The sequence below is a fragment of the Abramis brama genome, assembly GCF_963993115.1.
Source record: "Abramis brama genome assembly, chromosome: 11".
NCBI classification, from domain to species: domain Eukaryota; kingdom Metazoa; phylum Chordata; class Actinopteri; order Cypriniformes; family Leuciscidae; genus Abramis; species Abramis brama.
The window spans coordinates 10,590,166-10,610,833 of record NC_139973.1 but is presented as its reverse complement, the minus strand read 5'-3'; the positions used below and the strand labels follow the sequence as shown (position 1 = coordinate 10,610,833).

General features: G+C 38.7%; 1 protein-coding gene and 1 long non-coding RNA gene across 4 annotated transcripts; one reads left to right on the top strand and one right to left on the bottom strand.

The window, feature by feature from the left end:
• Positions 1-1,529: 1,529 nt before the first annotated feature.
• eif4enif1 (eukaryotic translation initiation factor 4E nuclear import factor 1) lies at positions 1,530-19,093 on the top strand. 3 transcript variants are annotated; one of them, XM_084129158.1, is made up of 20 exons: positions 1,532-1,609; positions 2,123-2,207; positions 2,900-3,036; positions 3,755-3,828; positions 6,864-6,991; positions 7,106-7,380; positions 7,471-7,669; positions 7,775-7,935; positions 8,755-8,893; positions 13,175-13,351; positions 13,523-13,794; positions 14,299-14,373; positions 14,753-14,885; positions 15,028-15,098; positions 15,304-15,434; positions 15,762-15,837; positions 16,028-16,157; positions 17,002-17,340; positions 17,498-17,674; positions 18,708-19,093. In XM_084129158.1, exons 3-20 carry the CDS (start codon positions 2,956-2,958, stop codon positions 18,902-18,904), a joined length of 2,835 nt encoding a protein of 944 aa, XP_083985284.1. In that variant the 5' UTR covers positions 1,532-1,609; positions 2,123-2,207; positions 2,900-2,955; the 3' UTR covers positions 18,905-19,093. The 3 variants fall into 3 exon arrangements, with proteins under 3 accessions (XP_083985283.1, XP_083985284.1, XP_083985285.1); XM_084129157.1 differs by having other exon boundaries at positions 1,530-2,207; XM_084129159.1 differs by having other exon boundaries at positions 1,532-2,207; positions 14,302-14,373.
• Positions 17,246-20,664, bottom strand: LOC311092472. Its single transcript, XR_014608246.1, has 3 exons — positions 20,524-20,664; positions 17,438-17,605; positions 17,246-17,367 (listed from the first exon to the last, which is right to left on the bottom strand). It is a non-coding gene; the product is annotated as an uncharacterized lncRNA (long non-coding RNA).
• Positions 20,665-20,668: the final 4 nt, after the last annotated feature.

Sequence of the window (20,668 nt, the reverse complement as noted above, 5' to 3'; positions counted from 1 at the left end):
AGAAGAATGACTCTTGTCAACCCTGTTGTAATAAAGTTACAATATTAATATAGTTGTATTAAAATAATGCAGTTATATTAAAATAATTAATGTGGCCTTAGATACAATTGATCTTTTATGCCTCACTTGTACAGAGTAGGCTTATTTTGTGAATTGAAGCATTGATGTGCATTGCTGTTAAAGTTGTGTTTTTCAATCAGTCAGTCATGCAGAAGTCATTACAAGGTTATGGTCCACATTTCAGTTTGTGAGATTTCTTAAGAGTGTTATTTATTAATTAATTATTGCAATTTTATCAAACGAAGGATTCAGAAACATACAAACAGTCTTTTAAACAATACACAAGTTATGACATAAGAGTTCACAAGAGAAATTATATAAAACTAGCCTGTTTTAAATATTTCCTAAGAAATGAAAAAGAAGAAAAAAAGAGAGCACAGAAATAAAGGTGAAAGCATTAAGAAAGATTATTAAACATGGTAAAAAGAGATGTAGATGTTTTTATGTTTTTTTTTAATGAATAGCCAATGAGACTGTATTTAAACAAATTCAATTATTTTTTGAAGATGTTAATGCGAGGTTTACTTTTTATGCATTTACATTAATGGATATAAGACTTACCACTAAATTAAAGAAGATTTATACAAAAACTTGCTTTGATTAGATTCTTATCATTATAATAAAACCCAAAAAGAATGTGTCAGTGTGTACGTCGGAACTATGTATTTGGGTTATGTTCATGTCCTAATATCATCACAGAACAGAAAAGTTTTCAGTCTAATACAGTGGCACTAATATGGCCTACAAGTAGATAACATAGGGCTTAACTGTTTTACTTATGGCTATGGAGGTTTCCATGTAACCTTGGAAAAGTATTCAGTAACACACTTTTACCGTGACAGTGTATGACCACTTTTACACTTTTCACTCAAATTTTTATATTGGTAACATTTTGTATCTAAGGAAATGTTTCTATTTTGCACTTTTCTTATTTAATATTTTTTTCTCATTGTACATATATCATATTTTTTATTTATTTGTTATGTTTTATTATATTACATTTTTATTGAATTGATTTTAGATTTTTCTTTAATTTCTTTATTTAAACACTGTTAGTAGGCCTAAGGGAAAACTTCACTACCTACGTATTATTTGTGTGTGACAAACTTAACACAAATTGTTGGATAAATAGCAGAAAAACACGTTTAACTTTATTTTAACACTTTTAACATCAGTCAAATTCGAATAAAAAAAAAATCAAGCAACGCAAAAGAACCGTTTAAATCCTGTCACGTGACTACAATTTACAATGGGTGGCCACGCTGATTGCCTGAAATGTATTCTTGCTCTAAAATTGTATAATGACTCTTGTTAACCCTGCTGTATAAAATACACACGTCTAACCACACAGTCTTGTGTTCTGTGTTTTTAAATTTGAAATTATAATCAAATGTAAGTGTTGGTTACGTGAAACTTTAAAGAAGGCGTGATTAGACACTATATAATCCTTGATTGGGGCCTCTCTCAGAACCAGTCAGAGATCTGAAGAAATTCGCCGCTCTGCGACTGAACAGAGACGAAAGAGAGAGCTCAGAGAAAGTACCCCGAGGTACATTGTTTGTTGGAGTAGGACTAGAAGCTTTAATGAAGTGGTAGAACCCTGTTATCTGTCGGAATTGGTCCTAATATATGTGAGCTTTAGTGTATTGACGCGCATTTTTATGTGCGTCGTGCAGCTTTATGATTGTTAATAAGTTTCCTAGCCTGCTAGCCCGACTCACTAGCCTATAAATAAACAATCACGATTTAAAAAAAAAAAAAATTCACTCGAACGAAGAAACACAAAGTAGAAACAAGCCAACATTTAAATAAAAAAAAAACGGTAAAGGTACAAATAGAGCCGTTTGTCCGTAAGAACTGAAGTAAATCCTCTGCGTCGGCTTGTTGGGTTTAGCCAGTTTGCTAATGAAATGCCCCTATCTGTCAATTAACTATTAAATCTGGATTGACAAGCGATACCCGAACCTCCTGTCAAGATTGCCGACGAGAAGCTTTATTTTTAAGCAGGAAACTTCATCTGCGTCCTGCCTGAAATCTGGACTGACTGCAGCATCTCTTGTAGTTTGGTATAGGACAGGTAGCCAGAAGCTAACTGAGGTATCCAGACGGGGAGAGTGGAGGTGTTGTGGCACCGTTTCTAATATCAGGTGAGTTCATCAATATATTGAGAAAGCTGCTTGGGTTTTCACAACAGACTCGTTCTTCGTGTGAGAGATTGTAGCTTAATTTACCTGCGTTAGGCTGATTAGTGTAGTTCGTGTGCTGTATGCCTCGTCACTTGCTAATACAACAGCAACTCAGATTACAGAGGAGCCAGACATTTACCTGGTCATTTTAATTCCCGACAACATTGAATTTGCCTTAAAATCGATTCAAGTTCAATTTAATCTGATGTTTCCCTAGACTTTAAGAGATGTGTATATAGTCCTTTCTGAGATGCTTGCAGCCTGTTTGTATAATTAGGCTACACTTAATTACTCACTGATTTTGATCTGCATAGTTAGTTTTAATGTATGTTATAGTATTTTGAGGCTTAAGGCATCTTTACCAGCCAAGTTAAGGCTGCTCTGTGCCTGCTTAAATTCAGTGTAAAGACAGTACCACATAAAAGCCACTAAATTATGTCTGTTCTGACCCACTTCAGCCCCTAATATTAAAGTATGTACGTTGTAATTCGAATGTGTAAATACTTTTGTCACACCTTTAAACAGTCTATGTAAAGACCCTTATTACATGGCACTTCTGTGCCACCTTTTTAGTATACATTTGGTATCATCCAAATAAAGGTGCACTACCCTGACATGGCAGTTTAATTAATGCTAAAGATTCTCATTCACAGGTGCCCAGAGTGTCTGATATTGGGGTTTCACTTCAGTTTGACCACCCACCTGAGTCATGGAGAAGGATGAAAATGGTGAAAACATGGTGGACATGGTGAGGGACTCAGTGGTGACCTCCGCCTATAGATATACCAAGGTAAGAACAATCCTTTAAAGGAGACATCTAATGAGGAACAAATTTTACTATCTTTTGATATTATAGTGTGATATACTTTTGAACACATACTTTTAACTTTTAGAGCTCTAAATGTTCTACCATATAATGAAACTAAGCTTTAGTCACAAATAAACTGAAATAGAGACCGACATTTACTTCTGTATTGTGACGTACAGCTGAGTGATTATCAGAAAAGAGAAAAATGTTGGTCGGGGACTTGCTTTTATGCATTTAATGCTGATTGGATTTTAAGATGTGGGTGTTTCACTCAAAAGTGGAGCCAGATGAATGTGAGCTAACTTGCAGGTGCTGTTTAAACAGACTAAATGATTGGAAAAGTCTGGCATGCATCACCAGAGAAAAGTGTCATTTTCCCTGGAAGGTCCAGTAATTACATTTTGATTAAACTATACAAAGTCAAAAAATATAAAGGAAACGCAATAGCGGTTCACTGCTGTGGTTTAGTACGATTGCATGCATATCAGCAGTGAGCCGTACTGGAGTTCACATGAAGCGTACCTGAGTTTGAAAAGCAGCGTTCATATCATCCAATTGAACCAAACTCTGAAAAATTAACCAGATTTCACAAATGAAATGATCATGTGGGATCCAGAATTGGTAGTGTGAAATCACCCACATTTTTTTTTTAGTTGGAAAATGTTTTGTCATGCTGATAATCAACTGTTTGTTTTTGCAGGAAGAGCTTATGGAAATCAAAGAATTGCCGATTTCCAATGAGAGGCCAGAGTGTCTTTCAGAGAAATATGACAGGTGAACCTTTTATTTATTGTTTGCAACTTCAGTTTGAATAATTATGAATGTGGCACCATATTATCTTGCAAAAGATCATAGGAAAAGGACATCAGGGGTATTTTTGGCTCCTGCTGCATATCCTTCAGTATACCTGAAGGCCTGGGTATACTACTTTTTCTTTGCTCTGTCAGCTTTGACAGCTTTCAACTAGCGCTAGGACAATAAATCGATGCATCGCGATTCGTGAATCGATTCTGAGATTTTTCTAATGCATCGCGATTCTCTCTCGAATCAATTCTGAGCTTAGTTTTTAACAGCAGATCGCACTCTAGGCTAGTTTTTAACCATATGCTCAAATGCTCACGAAGAAGAGCGTTCGTATGTTAGGCTGAGTCTGAGAATGTACTTCCACCTCAGAATGCTTTTATGATGTGAGATTAATGTAAACAGCCCACTGCAAACACCCGCGTAATTCGCTTCAACCTTTTTGAACTTTATGAATGATTATTTTATAGAAGGTTCAAGTGGTGTATAAGGAATTAGAAGCAAGCAGAGTACGGCTGTTTCTAAAGCACGGAGTGCCATCTGGTGTTAAAAACTAAGCTCAGAATCAATTTGAGAGGGAATCGCGATGCAGTCGGAAAATTTCAGAATTGATCCAGAATCATTTCTCGATTCGCGATGCATCAATTTATTGTCCCAGCCATACTTTCAACAAATACACACCTGCAGAGGTGTAAAGTCCAGGGGTCAGAAAGTAAAAGTCCTGCCATATGTTTATTCCACCCAGCCAGCTAATTTCACTAATTAGTTCTATCTCCTGACTGAAAAACTGCTAATTAGCAAATCCAGGTGATTGGAACAAAATACTGAGGAGGACTTTTACTTTCTGAACCTGGACTTTACACCTCTGCTCAACCGTGGATGAAAGAGTTCGACACGTGCCGAGTTGTCGTTTATAGGACATTGGCTGAGTCCGAAATCACATACTGTCTTGAATAGGTACTTATTTTGAACCAGTAATTACTTCACGGCATATAGCATTACTTCATATAGTATGGAATGTGTGTAGTATGAATGTAATCCGGACGTACTACATCTGCCATGTTGTCATTATCATGTGACCTACCACCGTCAGTTACATCGCTTCACTGCCATTCACAAATCCTCTCCTGTGGACTCATTGGATAGTAAAGTGTCCATTGTATGCACTTCAAAATCTCGCCGGAAATAGTAGGTCATCTGGGTACTTTTTGACTAATCTGAGTACTGTAAATTCGGACATACTATTGTCACATACTGTTTTTCGCCTACTATATAGTAGGGAAGTATGTGATGTTTGGATGCAGCCGTTCACTAGGTAGGTTAGAAAAGTAGCGGATCTGCCATAGCATGCAAAGTTTAGAACAAGAACCAAAACAAAAATGAAGGATATGCTCCTTTGTTTACTGTTCCTGGAACAGCATGGTTTTTGTATCGCTCTTTCCACACTCTTCTTCATGAACTGCATAATGCATCACAACTGCATGCCATCTAGTGGACTCTCGTATCAACATTCACCTTGAGCATGTGCTGTGGTACATGCCCAGCTCGCACAGACACAAAAATTGCCTGCATGCAGACAATATGCGCGATTGTCCGCGGACCTTCATGATGACAAATTGCGTCACTCAGACAGTGCGAGTGCCGTTGCAGAACGTGGATGGCCAAAGTATACTTTGGGTTTAAACATTAAGCTTTTCATTATAAAGTTTTAGGCATCGACAACTAGTATTGTGTCGTGTCCTACTTTTGTCAGTAGTTCTTTAGCACTTTACAACTGTAGCTGCCTTCCAGTATTAGTTTGAATACTCTTAAGCCGGGTTCACACTATGATTTATAGTCCTTCACAACTGGTGCTTGTCAGATAGGGATGTGTGTAATGACTAATTTTATAATCATTTAAACTGAAATATTTGCAACAGACTAGCCCCCCCCCACACACACACACTGAATACCACTATAAATAGGTAAAATACATGCAATGTATTTGCCTTGCATTATCATATGTATATTAAACTTAAGCGTTCACTTAAGCAACGTTAGCAGTATAGACCTATTTATTCAAAACAACTGAATCAATAGGCAGCACAGCACCAATAAGTTCAAACCTAATAGCCTATAAACAGATTTCCTCATAAGTTAGTCCACATAAGTCAGCATGTTAAGGTTTGTTACCACGGCAACCACTTGCATGTCCAGGTTTGAACGCGCTGCTTGTGTATGAAATGTCTGTACACATGGCGGGTAATAATCACAAAAAAGCTTGACCTGTACTGACAACTATACATTAAGCGTATTCCCATTGTTAGGACATTGATATAGCAACTGTTCAAGTAAGTTTCATTCCATGTTGTTTCTTCTTAATTCCGAAATAAAATTTCATACTGTATTGTCCCTCATAACCTGTAATATAACAAGCCTTAAGCGTAATTGTTATATACTAGTTTGACATGACCTTGCTCATCTTACGAGTGGACATTTCTCTGAACCCGCGGGGAGTGTCACAGAGAAAACGAATGCATGCAAAATCAATCTTTTTAAAATAATATATTAATTTTAAAATGTAACATTAACATGATGGTATTTAAACGTAGCCTTTGTAAAAATATAGAGCAAAACAATTTAATGTGCTAAATAAATGAAAGAAAGAAAGAAAGAAACGACTAGTATTTCCAAGTCTAATAGCAGCAGCAGTATCTTTAATCGATAAATCAAATAGACATCCCTACTCACACATCCCTATTGTCAGACTATACAAATATGATCCCCGCTGTAAGCAATGTCACACTATGGCATCTCCGTTGTCAATGTCAAAAAAACGAAGATGTGTTTGGAGCAAGTGGTGGTTTGTCTCTCACTAGTTGCGTCATCCGCTTCTGCACTTCTATTGCTTTTTGATTTGATGGTTGTCGTAAGAAGTCACACTGCCAGAACTGACTAATGTTGTTTTAAATGAGCTTGTATTGAAAATCTAAGCCTTGTATGTGCTAACTGTACTGTCTCCTTTCCAGTGATGGGGTCTGGGACCCTGAAAAATGGCATGCCTCGCTATATCCCTCTTCAGAAAACAGCTGTCCAGCAGAAGGATACAAGAAAGATTATGCAGAGGATAGAGTTCCGCTGAAACGCAGAATTGCAGGTAATTGGACAAGAACTTGGTCTTTTAAAAAAAAAAAGATTATTATTATTATTTAGTTATTTGACTATCTAAGCCTTGTTTTTCCCACACCTAAATTTACTTTGCCTTCCCCAGATCCTCGGGAACGTGTAAAAGATGATGATCTGGAAGTGGTTCTTAGTCCTCAGCGACGTAGTTTTGGCGGTGGTTGTCAAGTAGCACCCACTGCCCTCCCTCGCCGCCCCATCAGCCCTCTGGAGAACAAAGAGAATGAGTCACTACGTTTGGGGGGAGCACGTCGCATAGGGAGCGGCCGCATCATGGCCTCACGCGTATTTGAGAGGGACACACGAGTTGACAAGGAGAGGGAGCGAGACAGAGAGCGTGACTATAAGGACAAGAGATTTAGGGTATTGTGCTATGGGCTAGATGCAAAAGAAATGACTGCTGTTATTGCAATGTTCAAAGAATAAAGCTTTTTTTCCTGTGTTCCACTACAGAGAGACTTTGGAGACAAAAGAGTGTTCAGTGAGAGAAGAAGAAATGACTCGTATGCAGAAGAGGAGCCAGAGTGGTTCTCTGGTGGACCCACTAGTCAGTCTGAGACCATTGAGCTCATTGGCTTTGATGACAAAATTTTGGAGGATGACAAACGGAGGTCCAAACGTTCCAGGAAGAAGCCAGAGTCTTTTAAAGGAGGCATGTACAGTAAAATGTTACGGCAAATGTTTAAGAAATGCTTCTGTGCATCTATCAGCGTGCTAACTTTTTTTTTATTTTATTTTTTATCTTCCACGCCTACAGTTGAATGTAATGGCGGTCTCTCTGAGGACCCTGAAGTAGTTCAAGAGTCTGGAGCTGATCAAGAGGTTCCACATGCCGAGGTTCTTCCTGAGCAAACCCCTGGAGAATTTGATTTCAATGAGTTCTTCAATCTTGAAAAGACCATGCCTGGCCTGGCTTCGGTAAGATATGGGGAGCACTGCATGCTTCTAAGGGTGATGGACACAAAATAGCTGGCTTGTCTTAAAGGGAGAAGTAATAGACAACAAATCACGCAAGGTTTTTTGGGGCTTTGAGAAATGTGTGGTCCATGATGTGTTTATTAGGTTTTTTCTGGGCACTTTTTATTAGTCTATACTATACTCTATACTTAATCTCAGCTTTTTACTCTGCTCTTTACTGTGCTCTTTTACATTTATATCTCTTTAGTAGTAATTTTCTGGCCAGAGTTGTATTGTAGCACTTCTGTTTTCTCCTAATGTGATTGTATGTAATGAATCGATTGTAAATCTCTCCTCGCTTGTCAGTAACCTACTACATGAATTAATGTAACATTAGGTGGTTTTTTGGTGATTTGCAGAACGGTTCAGCAGGACTGTTTAAGGTTCATGTGTTGCGCCTGACGACTTCGGTGTTAGAAATGTGAAATTGTCTTTTTGCGGTTGTGTGGCGTCAAGCTATTTGTTGGTTTTATGTTGGTTATACAGAAAGCTCAATGAAATGCAAATTTATGCCCATCAGACTTGTAAGGATTATATTGATGCTCTTGAGTGGGAGGTGTGGGTTTGGCTGCACATCTCGGTTGTGCCAATTAATTTAGGAATTTTTGGGGTGGGGGATCCTGTAAATGAAACAGTGCTCCACAATGCTCATTTTCCACCCTCTTTGCGCTAAGCAGTCTGCAGACACTCTTCACGTAAGTGTCATTTAGTCCCCATGGCTGTTTCTTGCTTCTGTGTTAGAATACAGTATAAACAAGTGCTCCTCTTTCTTTCCTACAGATGATTGAAGATGTTCTTGCTGAGGGTCCGGTCATGGCCAGTCGTTTCAGCCGCTGGTTCTCCAGTAACAGGAGTCCCTCTGGCAGCCGCTCCAGCAGTCTACGTTCCACACCGCACGAGGAGTTGGAGAGACTAGCAGGTAACTCTTTCCTAATCCATTCTCTTCAACTGGTGTAAGGTTGCACACCAATAAACAATAACCATTGTATTCATTTGTTACTTTGGTACCAAAGTAGTGCAAAGTACCAGGTTGATCTGGTACCTGTTGATGGGTGACTCCCATTCGTATTTGTGAGCATTTTGTGAAGTCAAATGTTAATGTTTTTGCAGTGTTAAGGCGGTCATACACTGCAAGTTCGGACACTCGGGAGGTCGTGTGCCATGGCACACGTTGCGAGTCAGTAAACCCTATAATTGCGTCAAAGCAGCTAGTACACGGCAAACCAGCGGCAGTCACATGAGCTTTCACATTAAACACTGAGACTGGAGCTCTAAATGTTGCTGCTATAGCTTCAGATAAAAAGATGAATGTGCAAATGATTTGGTGAAAAGCAGAGAACAACACAACTACAGCTAGTGTCAGTGTATGTGCACGTTGTAGGGTTGCAGCCACTGGGATATAATAATATTCATAGATCTAGGCTATGTGATGTGGTTGTTTGATTTGGCAATAGGGGACAGCCTATATACTAAACAATTTGGGGAGACTATTCAATTTTGACTAAACTCGTTTGAAAATTGTCGGGAGGTGCTCGTAACGTACTCTGTTCATAATTCCTCTCACAATGCGAGCCACGGCCATACGTGCATCAACTATTTCCACACGATTTCTCCTGAGAGAAAGTGTTCACTGTAAATATATAGATTTTTCTTAAAGCGGTTTTGTTTGGTTAAAGGTGACATTATGCCCCTTTTCAAAAGATGTATTATAAATCTATGGTGTCCCCAGAATGTGTCTGAAATTTCAGCTCAAAATACCCTCCCGATCATTTATTATAGCTTGTCAAATTTGCCCCTTTTTGGGTGTGACCAAAATCGTGCCGTTTTCGTGTGTGTCCCTTAAATGCAAATGAGCTTCTGCTCCCCTTCTCCGTTCAGAAGAGGGCCGATCCTTTACACAAGCTTTACATGACGACACCATTCTCTTTACACAGACTTTAAATGCAAACCTGTGATAAGCGCTGATGGCGTTCACATGCGCATTAAGAATTTCTATAGTTATGTGCGTTTGAATATGTGCGCAGGTTTGTAATTCCCTACAAACCAAGCCTAAACAAAGTACTGGTCTTTCCTTATAAATTTTGATACAGAATTTTATTTTATTTTATCACTTCAGGGTAGGTACGCCAAACGAATTTCCCGAAAACGCTTTATCTGTAGAGTGGTAAAGGGATCCTCCATAGGGAGAGACTAGTTGGCACTTCAGCACTGCGTTGTCATCGGGTCCAGGCGAAGGTCCTTCGTCAGATCTGGATACGGCCTGGATCCAGCAGGCTGCGGGAAAACCTCGGGATAAACAAAGACACTAAAATTAGCATAGATGCCATTCTTCTTATGATGTAACGAGTACATCAGGATTTATGGGAAGTGTTCCCGGTTCCGGCTGACCTAATCTATGCAGCCTAACATTGAATTATAGAAGTCTATAATGTATTATGTGAATGCTAGGTCAAAGAGATGTGTCTTTAATCTAGCTTTGAACTGACAGTGTGTCTGCTTCCCGGACAATGTTAGAAAGACTGTTCCAAAGTTTTGGTGCTAAATAGGAAAAGGATCTACCGCCAACAGTCGATTTTGATATTCTAGGTATTATTAACTGGCCGGAATTTTGAGATCGCAATAGATGTGAAGGACTATAATGCGTTAAGAGCTCACTCAAGTACTGCGGAGCTAAACCATTTAGTGCTTTGTAAGTAATCAGCAATATTTTAAAATTTATACGATGTTTAATAGGGAGCCAATGCAGTGTTGACAGAACTAGGCTAATATGGTCATACTTCCTGGTTCTGGTAAGAACTCGAGCTGCTGCATTTTGAACTAGCTGTAGTTTTAAGCGTGCAGGGCAACCACCCAGTAGAGCATTACAATAATCTAGCCTTGAGGTCATAAACGCATGAACTAATTGTTCCGCATTTGTCAATGAGAGCATATGGTGTAATTTAGATATATTTTTAAGATGGAAAAATGCGGTTTTACAGATACTAGACACGTGACTTTCAAATGAAAGGTTGGTATCAAAGAGCACACCCAGGTTCCTAACCGACAACGAAGACTTGACAGAGCAGCCATCAAGTGTTAGACAGTATTCTAGGTTATTATGTGAGGAAGTTTTGTCCAATAATTAGAATCTGTTTTGTTTTTTTTTCAGAATTTAGAAGTAGGAAATTACGAGTCATCCAATTTTTCATATCAGCTATGTATTCTGTTAATTTTGTGAATTGGTAAGTTTCGTTAGGTTTTGAAGGAATATACAGCTGAGTATCGTCGGCATAACAGTGAAAGCTAATTCCATGTTTCCTAATGATATCTCCTAATGGTAGCATGTACAGAGTGAACAGCAACGGTCCTAGTACTGAGCCTTGTGGTACGCCATACTGAACTTGTGATCGATGAGACATCTCTTCATTTACTGCTATAAACTGATAACGGTCAGAGAAGTATGATTTAAACCATGCTAGTGCAATTCCACTAATGCCAACATAGTTTTCTAGTCTATTTAAAAGAATGTTGTGGTCAATGGTGTCAAATGCAGCACTAATAGAGAGATACAACCACGATCGGATGATAAGAGCAAATCATTTGTGACTCTAACGAGAGCTGTCTCGGTACTATGGTACGGTCTAAATCCAGACTGAAAATCCTCGCAGATATAATTTCTTTCAAGAAAGGAACACAGTTGTGAGGATACTGCTTTTTCTAATATCTTTGACAGAAAAGGAAGATTCGAGATCGGCCTGTAATTGACTAATTCTGTAGGATCAAGATGCGTTTTTTTAACAAGCGGTTTAATCATAGCCAGCTCACTTCAGTCCGATTTTCATGATGTCCCCTTTAACATTAATGACAAAGTGACAGCAGCCTATAAATATCTGCTACTGTCTAAGACCTAATGAATGGATCCAATATAATAACACATCCAATTTCTTTCTCAACCGTTTACATTCACTTAAGACGTAATCTACTGCGTTTACAAGATTACTTGCCGAAACGGGCATTTTAACAATTTTGTGTATGAGTCCGTTCAAGCGCAAGGAGATGCACAAACACCAAATTGATTCCTCTATCTGAAACGCGTCTCTGTGTGTGCGCACTTCGGGTGTGTGCAGCTGTACGCTCAGATAACGGTGCGTGATCGAGTTCTCTTTTGCCTCTTGCACTTGACTGGTTTAAAATTGCTTGAATGTGTAAAACATGTGCAAATGATAAACTTTCACTCAATGATGGTTAAACTGAGTGAGTAATCTGCGAATTACATGCGTGGCAAACCGTGGGGCCTGATCCGTAAGGACCCCGGCTCAACTGCGATCCGTCGCACCCCTTCTAAATGCACCCTGCAAAGCTATATTTAAGTGTGAAATTGAATCCAAAATTGTGTTGATTGACAGTGATAACCATAGCAACAGACGGGACAAAGTCTGTCAAAACAGATCTGTGCATTGTGTGAATGCAGACTAATTGACTTGCCACTTGTTCTATTATGTGTAATGTGTCTTTGTTAATTTTATTACTAACATTCCACTTGTTTAAAGCAACGTTTACTTAAAAAAAATATTTAAAGGCTACATGTATAAAATATCTGCAGGTTGCCTTCAAATATTTAAATGTATTTACTTGTAATAATTAGCATTCATAATTAATTGACTTCCCCCCCCCCCCCCCAAAGATAAACAAAACATTGAAAATGGTTACAATAATTTTTGCTATGGTATTGAAATTGGTACGAGAGCCAGTTGACAAATGTATAATAAAGGTCTTGTATTATAAAACTAATTTTATAGTTATTATGGCCATAGACTTTGTCCTTTAAAGGCTTGTGGAGAAAGGCGTGATCCTTATCTTTCATTCCCGCCCTAATGAAATTGAAAATTTCCTGAAATTATCGGGGAACCCAAAATAATAATATTATTATTTTATTTATTTTATTTTTTTAAAATCAGTTTAAAACAGTTGTACTGCTTAACATTTAATATTCTTTTTTGTGACAAGTGATGCATTTTGTTCAGGATTTTTTGAATAGAAAGTGCAAAAGTTTTGATCCATTAATGCATCCGTGTTGAATAAATGTATTAAATCGTTCAAAAAATGTTTTGAATGGTAGTGTAAATGCTTACTCTAATGAATGAATATATGTAATATAAAATGTTAAACATTGGTGTTGTCTACTGGGATATTTTGTTATAACAATTGTTTTGTGTGTCAGGTCTCGATCCTCATACTGGATCTCTGAATCAGGGTACGTCTTTGTACTTCACCCCCATTTCTTCAGTGGAACGCAAGGAGAAAGTGGACATACTGGAACTGCTGCATAAAGCCAATGTTGACCTGAAACCTTTACTGTCCAGCCTGAATGTCAACAAGGCTCACCTAAAGGAGAGCAGTGAGTAGCATCCTGTATAATTTACCATTTTTGCTAGAATATTGTATAAAGTGTTTAACACAGTGGTTTAATACAGTGTCTGTAGCCTGCAGCCCATGAACGCAGAATGTCAAATTTCCCCTCATAATAAACAAATAACAGATTCTTAATATCTGTCTGCCCTTTTTATAGCAAACTCAGGGGTGGTGTTGTCTCTGGAGGAGGTGGAGGTGGGTCTGAAGGGTCTGAAGGTGCAGACTGAACCGGCTTCATTACCTCCAAGGCAGTCCAGCAGAGGTGGGGGTACTCCCTTCATGGCGGAGCACCTGGAAGAGGCTTTCACGGGAGGGACTGGGGCTGCGTCCCGACCGCGAGACCCTGACATGTCTGCATTTAATAAGTTAGTGAGCACCATGAAGGCAAGTGGAACCCTGCCCACTCACCCCAAAGCCAGCGGGAGCTATGTAAGTATGCAGCCGTCGGTTATGTTTGCAATGTTTTGTAAGTGTTTGCTGCATGCGAGACTGAAACGCATGCATTGGTCGCACAGCTTGTTCCACAAGTATTATCTGCCTTTAATGGGTTTTGCATGCAACTCATGCCAGTGCTTTTTACTTTCTAGTTGGTCTGGGGTAGTAAATTAAGTCTTTGTTTATTCTGACTAGTGATGGGCATAAATTTGTGTTTGGCAGTTGTGGCTGACTAGTCAGTGAACTTTTGCATGCATGACTTGGCGTATCCCGCTTTGACCGTGAAAATATATATATATTTTTTGGGAGTTGTTACATGCTGTTTTTTAACACTGTGCTCAAGCTGTCCCTGGTATGATGTAGACTCCATCAGTTTGTGTGACGCTAGCTAACAAAACATGGACCAAATGGCATGCATGCTATCCGATCCGTTTTTGTCTGGTTCAGACTGCAACTGTTAACTTACGGTTATCACTTGTTCCCTGCTTTTGTTTTCAGCAGTCAGTGGATCCTGCTCTTGTTTCCTTATCAGAGGCACAGGTACCTGCCTCTCAGCAGAAAAACATCTTTCAGGTGACTAAATCCTTACCCTTTTCATTGTTGAAGACATTGTTTAATACAAATAATTTATACTTGTCATGACCTCAGTAAGCCCAGTGACTTGATATGACTATCTGTAAACTACTGTAACAAATTAAGTAAACTATTGTCAGTAATGCATAACCAGAACTTCATGCACACAAAGGGGCCAGTCAATTTGATCTATTTGATTGACATAATTTTGCCTCAACACTGCAGGATTGAAGCAATGTCAGCTTTCACTAACAGTGGAGCTGAAGCAGGTTACTTTGCTTATGCAATAAGAGTAATATATAAATGTTATTAAAACACTGCCCTAGTAAAGTTATGAGTGTTGACAAATAATGCAAGATAATGTGCTTTTTTGCTTTAGGAATTGTTGGTTGCTCCTCATGGGCCTGTTCCCGCCTCTGTGTCTGGCCTCATACACCATCGCGCTTCTCCCCCACTCTTCCCACAGAGAGCCCCTATGCAGGACTTTTTCCCAGGCATGCCACCAGCGACAGGTGAGAGGAGTTAAATGTTATTGAATTTAATCCAACAAAGGGATGTTGAATGTGAAACATGGTATAACATTTAAACAATAAATTACATGCATGCCTCCCCTCACCTATTTTTTTTAAATGTTTTTTTGTTGTTGAATCTCAGGATTTCCTGCTGGTCCACAAACTATGTTAGATCAAATTCCAGACTTGCATCGGGCCAGGAATACACCACAGGTAAAATTAAAATACTATGTGGATATATTTAAAATGCTTGTTTACTTTTAATAATTAAAAAATGCATGTTAAAATTCAAGAAGTCTTGAGTGTGTGTATAATTACACAGACATTCATATCTGATGTATATTTAATGATTTTCTGAAACTACATTTTGGGGTTTCCTGGAATGATTACTCAGAGTAAAGGTTGTTCACATGTTTAGATGAGAGCTTTGCCAATGGGAGTGGACCAGGCCAATCTGGAAGCTTTGTTTCAGCAGGATCTGGCAATTCTTAATCGCTCGCAGTACCAACAAGCCTACAACAAACAGGCTCAAGATAAGTTTCGCAACAGGTAATTTCGATTATCCGAGACCATAGCAGGTCACAGGCTGGTTGCGCCAGAGCAAGCCCTTCTAATGCTTTCAAACTCTTGAATTACTGAGATGTCTTTTAGTACTTTGTTTTTATATTGTATCAGATGTTCCTGATTTTTGTAGTTTTAAGAGCTGTAAATAAATGAAAAAAAGATACCGTACCCAGATATGAATCCTGCTTTTATGCATTTATTAGCACAAATGACTGTAACTACTCCATCCAAATGAATAGCATAATGAATGGAAGGGGCTGATAATGGTGTGTACAGTGTGTTTTATCAGCATCTGTATCTTCTGTTTTGTAGACAAACCAGGATGAACCGTTCACCTGGGCCTCACCTTCCTGGCCGGACCTCACCTGGCAATACAGTTACTAGTGTGGTCAGTCAAATCAATGGCATTTAATTTAACTGTCATGGAGACATTTGATCATACATCTGATGTATTTATATCAACTTATGGCTTTATAGAGCCACTTAATGTCATGAAGTACTTTAAATTTCCCTCTTTTGACCAAATGACCGATGAGAAAACTGAACGGTCTTTTTTTTTTTTTTTTTCTCTGCTGCAGTTGTCTCCATCCTTCACTCCCACGTCCGTGATCAAAAAAATGTACGAGTCAAAAGAGAAAAGTCGAGATGATCCTGGGAGTAGACCAGGAAGCAAGGAGGAGACCGTGAACTCCCATAACTCTCAGGAGGGTATGAAATGATGTACTTACACCAAGAGACCAGAGAAGGGTGGAAAAGAAAATAGGGCTGCATGGTATTGGGGAAAAAAACAGACTTTGCAATTTTTTTTTTTTTTCTCTGATTATATAGATTGTGAGTCTAACAATATTAAGTCTAACAATATTCAGGGACAGAAATTGAATCAAATGTAAAATAACACTGCATAGTCTTCACTGTATAAACTATAATTAGTCTGTTAAAGCTACAAAAGTGATTTTTCTGTTTATTGTTGTTTGATTAACATTTAATAACTCAGACAGCAGTGGGTATATTAGGCTGCTGTCACTTTAAGACCGAATGCATGGATCCAATATAACAATACACATACATATTTTTTTTCTCGATTGTTTGCGTTCACGTAAGCCCATAAGCGACTTGTTTACGAGGATACTCGCCAAGGTGGGCATCTTGACAATTTTGCATGCATGTTTCCATTCAAGCACAAATGCACAAAGAGAACGGAATTTGGTGTTTTCGGCTCGCAAAAAACTGCGATTTCTGAATTGAGTTCCTTCGTGTCTTTGTGGGCTCAAATGGTTTAAAATATTTCAGTGTTTTAACTGACAGTACCTAAAACATGTGCAAATCATAAACAATGGTTAATCTTTGCAATTAATCTGAGAATTTCAAACTGTGGTGCAGATCAATTACGATCCCTATACTTGACATTGCGCATGCTGCGATGTGATTATCGCGACTGCACGCGTTGCCACATCAATGCTAAAACGATATTTCATGCACCCCTAGAAAAAAAGGTAGCGGTCTCATTCTTTTATCTTTTTAATTCCCTAAAACCATCACCTTTCATTTATAGATGGGCCTCCATCCCCCAGTTCCTTTCTGGAAGATGTGGACACCAGTGGTCCTCAGACCGGTGGGGTAAAGGCATGCTCCACCCCCAATCCTGCTCAGAATCGTCATAGTAAAGACCCAGACCGACCCAGGCCTCCTTCAACAACTGGCCGCCACACTCCTACTATGTTATCCCCAGGGCCCTCTTCTCCCTTCTCCAGACCCCAGATGTATCCAGTCCCTCTGCTTCCCCACGTCCCGTTGGTCAGACCTCCACCCCAGCTTCATCCCGGTGTGATGCAGAGGATGCTGGCTCAGGGTATCCAGCCTCAACAGCTCGGACCCACATTATTACAAGCAGGTTGGTTTGTGTGGCTTCAGTAGATCTCTAAAAGGCCTAGAAAATCAATTATCTTTGCTGGACATGAGAAATTACACTTGTTTTTCTTTGTTCATACCTTTCTTTGTTGTTCAACAGTAGGTAGTGAGCTTTTGTTGTTCTTTCTCTGCATGAACAGGCATGTTCCCTCAGGCTGTAGACCTGTCTCAGCTTCAGGGTCTGCCCCCAGCCCTCTTAGGGCAGCCTCTGTATCCCCTTGGTCCTGCAGGACATCCGCTTATGGCCCCTAGAGCCGCAGGAACACACGTGCAGTTAGCAGTCATGCAGCAACAGCTTCAACAACAGCAGAGACCCAGTAAGTACAGCACCAATGTTTTAGAATGACTGTTAGAATGATAAACACTACGGTTCAGATGTTTGAGATTTGGTTTGGAGATTTGTTTTTTGTTTTTAAATGTCTCTTATGCTCACTCACCAAGGCTGCATTTAATTGATCAAAATAGAGTAAAAAGTTTTAACTTTTTGAAATATTACTAGAATTTAAAATAATTTTCTATTTAATATTAAAATGTTATTTGTGTGATTGCAAAGCTGAATTTTCAGCAGCCATTACTCCAGTCTTCAGTGCCACATGGTCAAACATTTACTATTAATCTTAAACAGTTGTGCTGCTTGATATCTTTGTGAAAACAGTAATTGCTAACACTTTATTTTGATAGTCCACTTTAGACATTCAACTAACTATAAGTAACTTGGTAACTATGTAGTTACATGTCAACTAACTGTCATTAGAGCGTTAGTAAACTTTCTGCTTAATATCTGCCAACGCTTTATTTTGATGGTCGATCAACAGATATTCTACTGACTATAAGTAACTTTGCAACTAGAAGTCAACTTATTCTACTAACCATAACCTGACACTCTACTAACTCTGAGTAAGCTGTCTGAGTCTCTGCTAAATGTAGTTGACATGTAGTTGCAAAGTTACTTATAGTTAGTAGAATGTCTAAAGTGGACTATCGAAAAGTGGAACCCAGTAATTTTGGTAGGATGGTTAGATAGCTAGATGGTTAATGTTTATTTGAAATCGAAATCTTTAAGTAGCATTTAAAAGTATCTTAACAATCGCTTTTGACCAATTTAATTTGTTCTAATCATATGCGCTGGTGTTCTAACCTTTTGTCTTTTTTTGGGGGGGATCGATACATAAATCTAGAGATAAGGTTGGCCAGTGGCTGAAAATGTGACTTAATACAATCTAATTGTAACAAAATGAGATTTACACAATTGCTGAAACCTTTTTTTTTTTTTTTTGTAATAGGCCAGTTCAGATCATCTCAATATTTTAAATATCAGCCAAAGCAAATTGTTTTTTATTTTCTTCACAGATCTGCATGCGGCTCCATCAGGAGGCTTCCAGTCACAGAGTCACGGTCCCCATCGGACAAACCATTCCCAGCGAAGAGGTGGTAGCCCTCCTCTGGGCCTGGCCAAGTGGTTTGGTTCTGATGTGCTCCAACAGCCCCTCCCTTCCATGCCTTCTACTAAAGTAATCAGTGTTGACGAGCTTGAGTTTCGCCAGTGATGACATCCTGTGACCAGTCAGCAAGAGCGAAGCAAGACATCCCTTCCCCACTACCCTCTAGATGGAGAGATATAAACTTTCATTTCTACCATTATGTACATATGTCAGAGCCCTGTCTATTTTTCTGTGCTCTGTCTGAAGCCCTTGCAGTTAACTGAATTTTTTTTTTTTTTTTTGAAAAGGCCTAAAGTTGAGAGCAAAAAAGGGAAAAGACATGTTTTTGTTTTTTTTTCCTTCCGCTTTTGTCATAAAGTAATGTAGTTTCTCATAGTTTTTGAATTCAGTTTTGCAGTTAAGTAAATAATGTATAGGCCTGGATTGTACAGATTATGGGAATTGATTTTCTTTTTCCACCTTGTACATAGATTTTTTTTCGTTTCCTGTTTCTGACTTTGTGGGGATGGTTGTCCTGCTGTTGAGGAACCAAAAAGTTGCTTTTTCTTTGTCCAGTCACAATGTCTGCACAATGATTCCCCTCGAAGGTTGATTGGGTGGGAAATGGTGGCACTGATGATGGCTGCTTTATTGGAAAGAGGTCCACGTCTGTAGCGATTTAATGCATCCCTGATTCAGAGAGGCATGCCCTTAAAACTTTTGCTGGAATATTTAAGCCAGAATGTTCTGCAAGTGGGGACACTTCCACCCCAAGAAGTGAATGCTAGTTGTGCCTTTGTTTCCTTTTTTTTTTTTTAAAGAAAAAACCCTCCCATCCTTCCTCTAGCCGGTCTTCTTAGTCAATGTATGAGAAGCACTGCTCTGAATCACATTTGTTTTAGGGTGGCAGGGGTTGGCAATTAAGTAATGTGCTATTAATTTAAGCACAAATAGTTAATAAATATAAAAAATTAAATAAAAAAAAATCATTCACATAAATGCATTTCTGACTCATTGATTTCAAGGTATAAATTGTCTGCCTGGCAAAAGTATAGTTTTCAAGGTATAAATTGTCTGCCTGGCAAAAGTATAGTTTTCAGATGGTTGAGTGGGGGGGGAAATCCTCTGCATTTAATTGATCGGTCTATTGCAGTGTTCTTTGCTGTTATGCCCCAGTTCATTTATATTTCAGCGTAACTGGACAGTCATGTTTGTCTAATCTTGCCAAGTATATTTTCTAAATTCCAAATGTTACAGTGAACATTTTAAAATTTAATCTTTGCACATTTGGTTCAAGCCACACTCCCCTTGCCATGCTTCAGTAGTGTATCTCATGGACGCTTGGCCAGGTGTTGTTTTTCTTCCTGCACAATATTGTTTTATTGTCCTGTATGAGGCTTTTCAGTTGGGTGATGCATTAACTGAAACTAAAAGGCAACCAAAAATAGACAAATTACATAGATACAATAGCATGAGAATAAACTCAAAAATGAAGAAAAAAATGATTGCCAGTATGAGTTGAAAAAAAAAAAAATCAGTATAACTGAATAAACATGCTCTATTTATTTTAAAGAGGAAGAAGTCCACCCAAGGAGCAGTTTATGCTTTTGGTCAAAAATGTAAAGCATTTTTAAATGTCATGTTTCCCTAAAGGATTTGATTGCCAAACGCAGAGTAAAGCCAGTGTTACAATCCACAACAATTTAATTTCTCTATTGTGTCTTTATGATTGATCTGTACATTACCAGTCAGGAGAGCAGCTCTCTAGGGCTAGTGTCCGTTCAAAAGAGTTTTCTCTGGTCACTTGAATTTCGTTTGTTTACAGTAGGCTATATTTTTCTGAGTGGTTACAGTGTCCAAAAGAGAGAAAGAGGCAGTCTGCTGTCATGT

Coding starts and splice junctions, on each gene's coding strand:
- eif4enif1 (XM_084129157.1), top strand. CDS start 2,956: ATGGAGAAGGATGAAAATGGTGAAAACATGGTGGACATGGTGAGGGAC. Junction 14,886..15,027: donor AGGCATGCCACCAGCGACAG/GTGAGAGGAGTT, acceptor GTTGAATCTCAG/GATTTCCTGCTGGTCCACAA. Junction 15,838..16,027: donor GCAATACAGTTACTAGTGTG/GTCAGTCAAATC, acceptor TCTCTGCTGCAG/TTGTCTCCATCCTTCACTCC.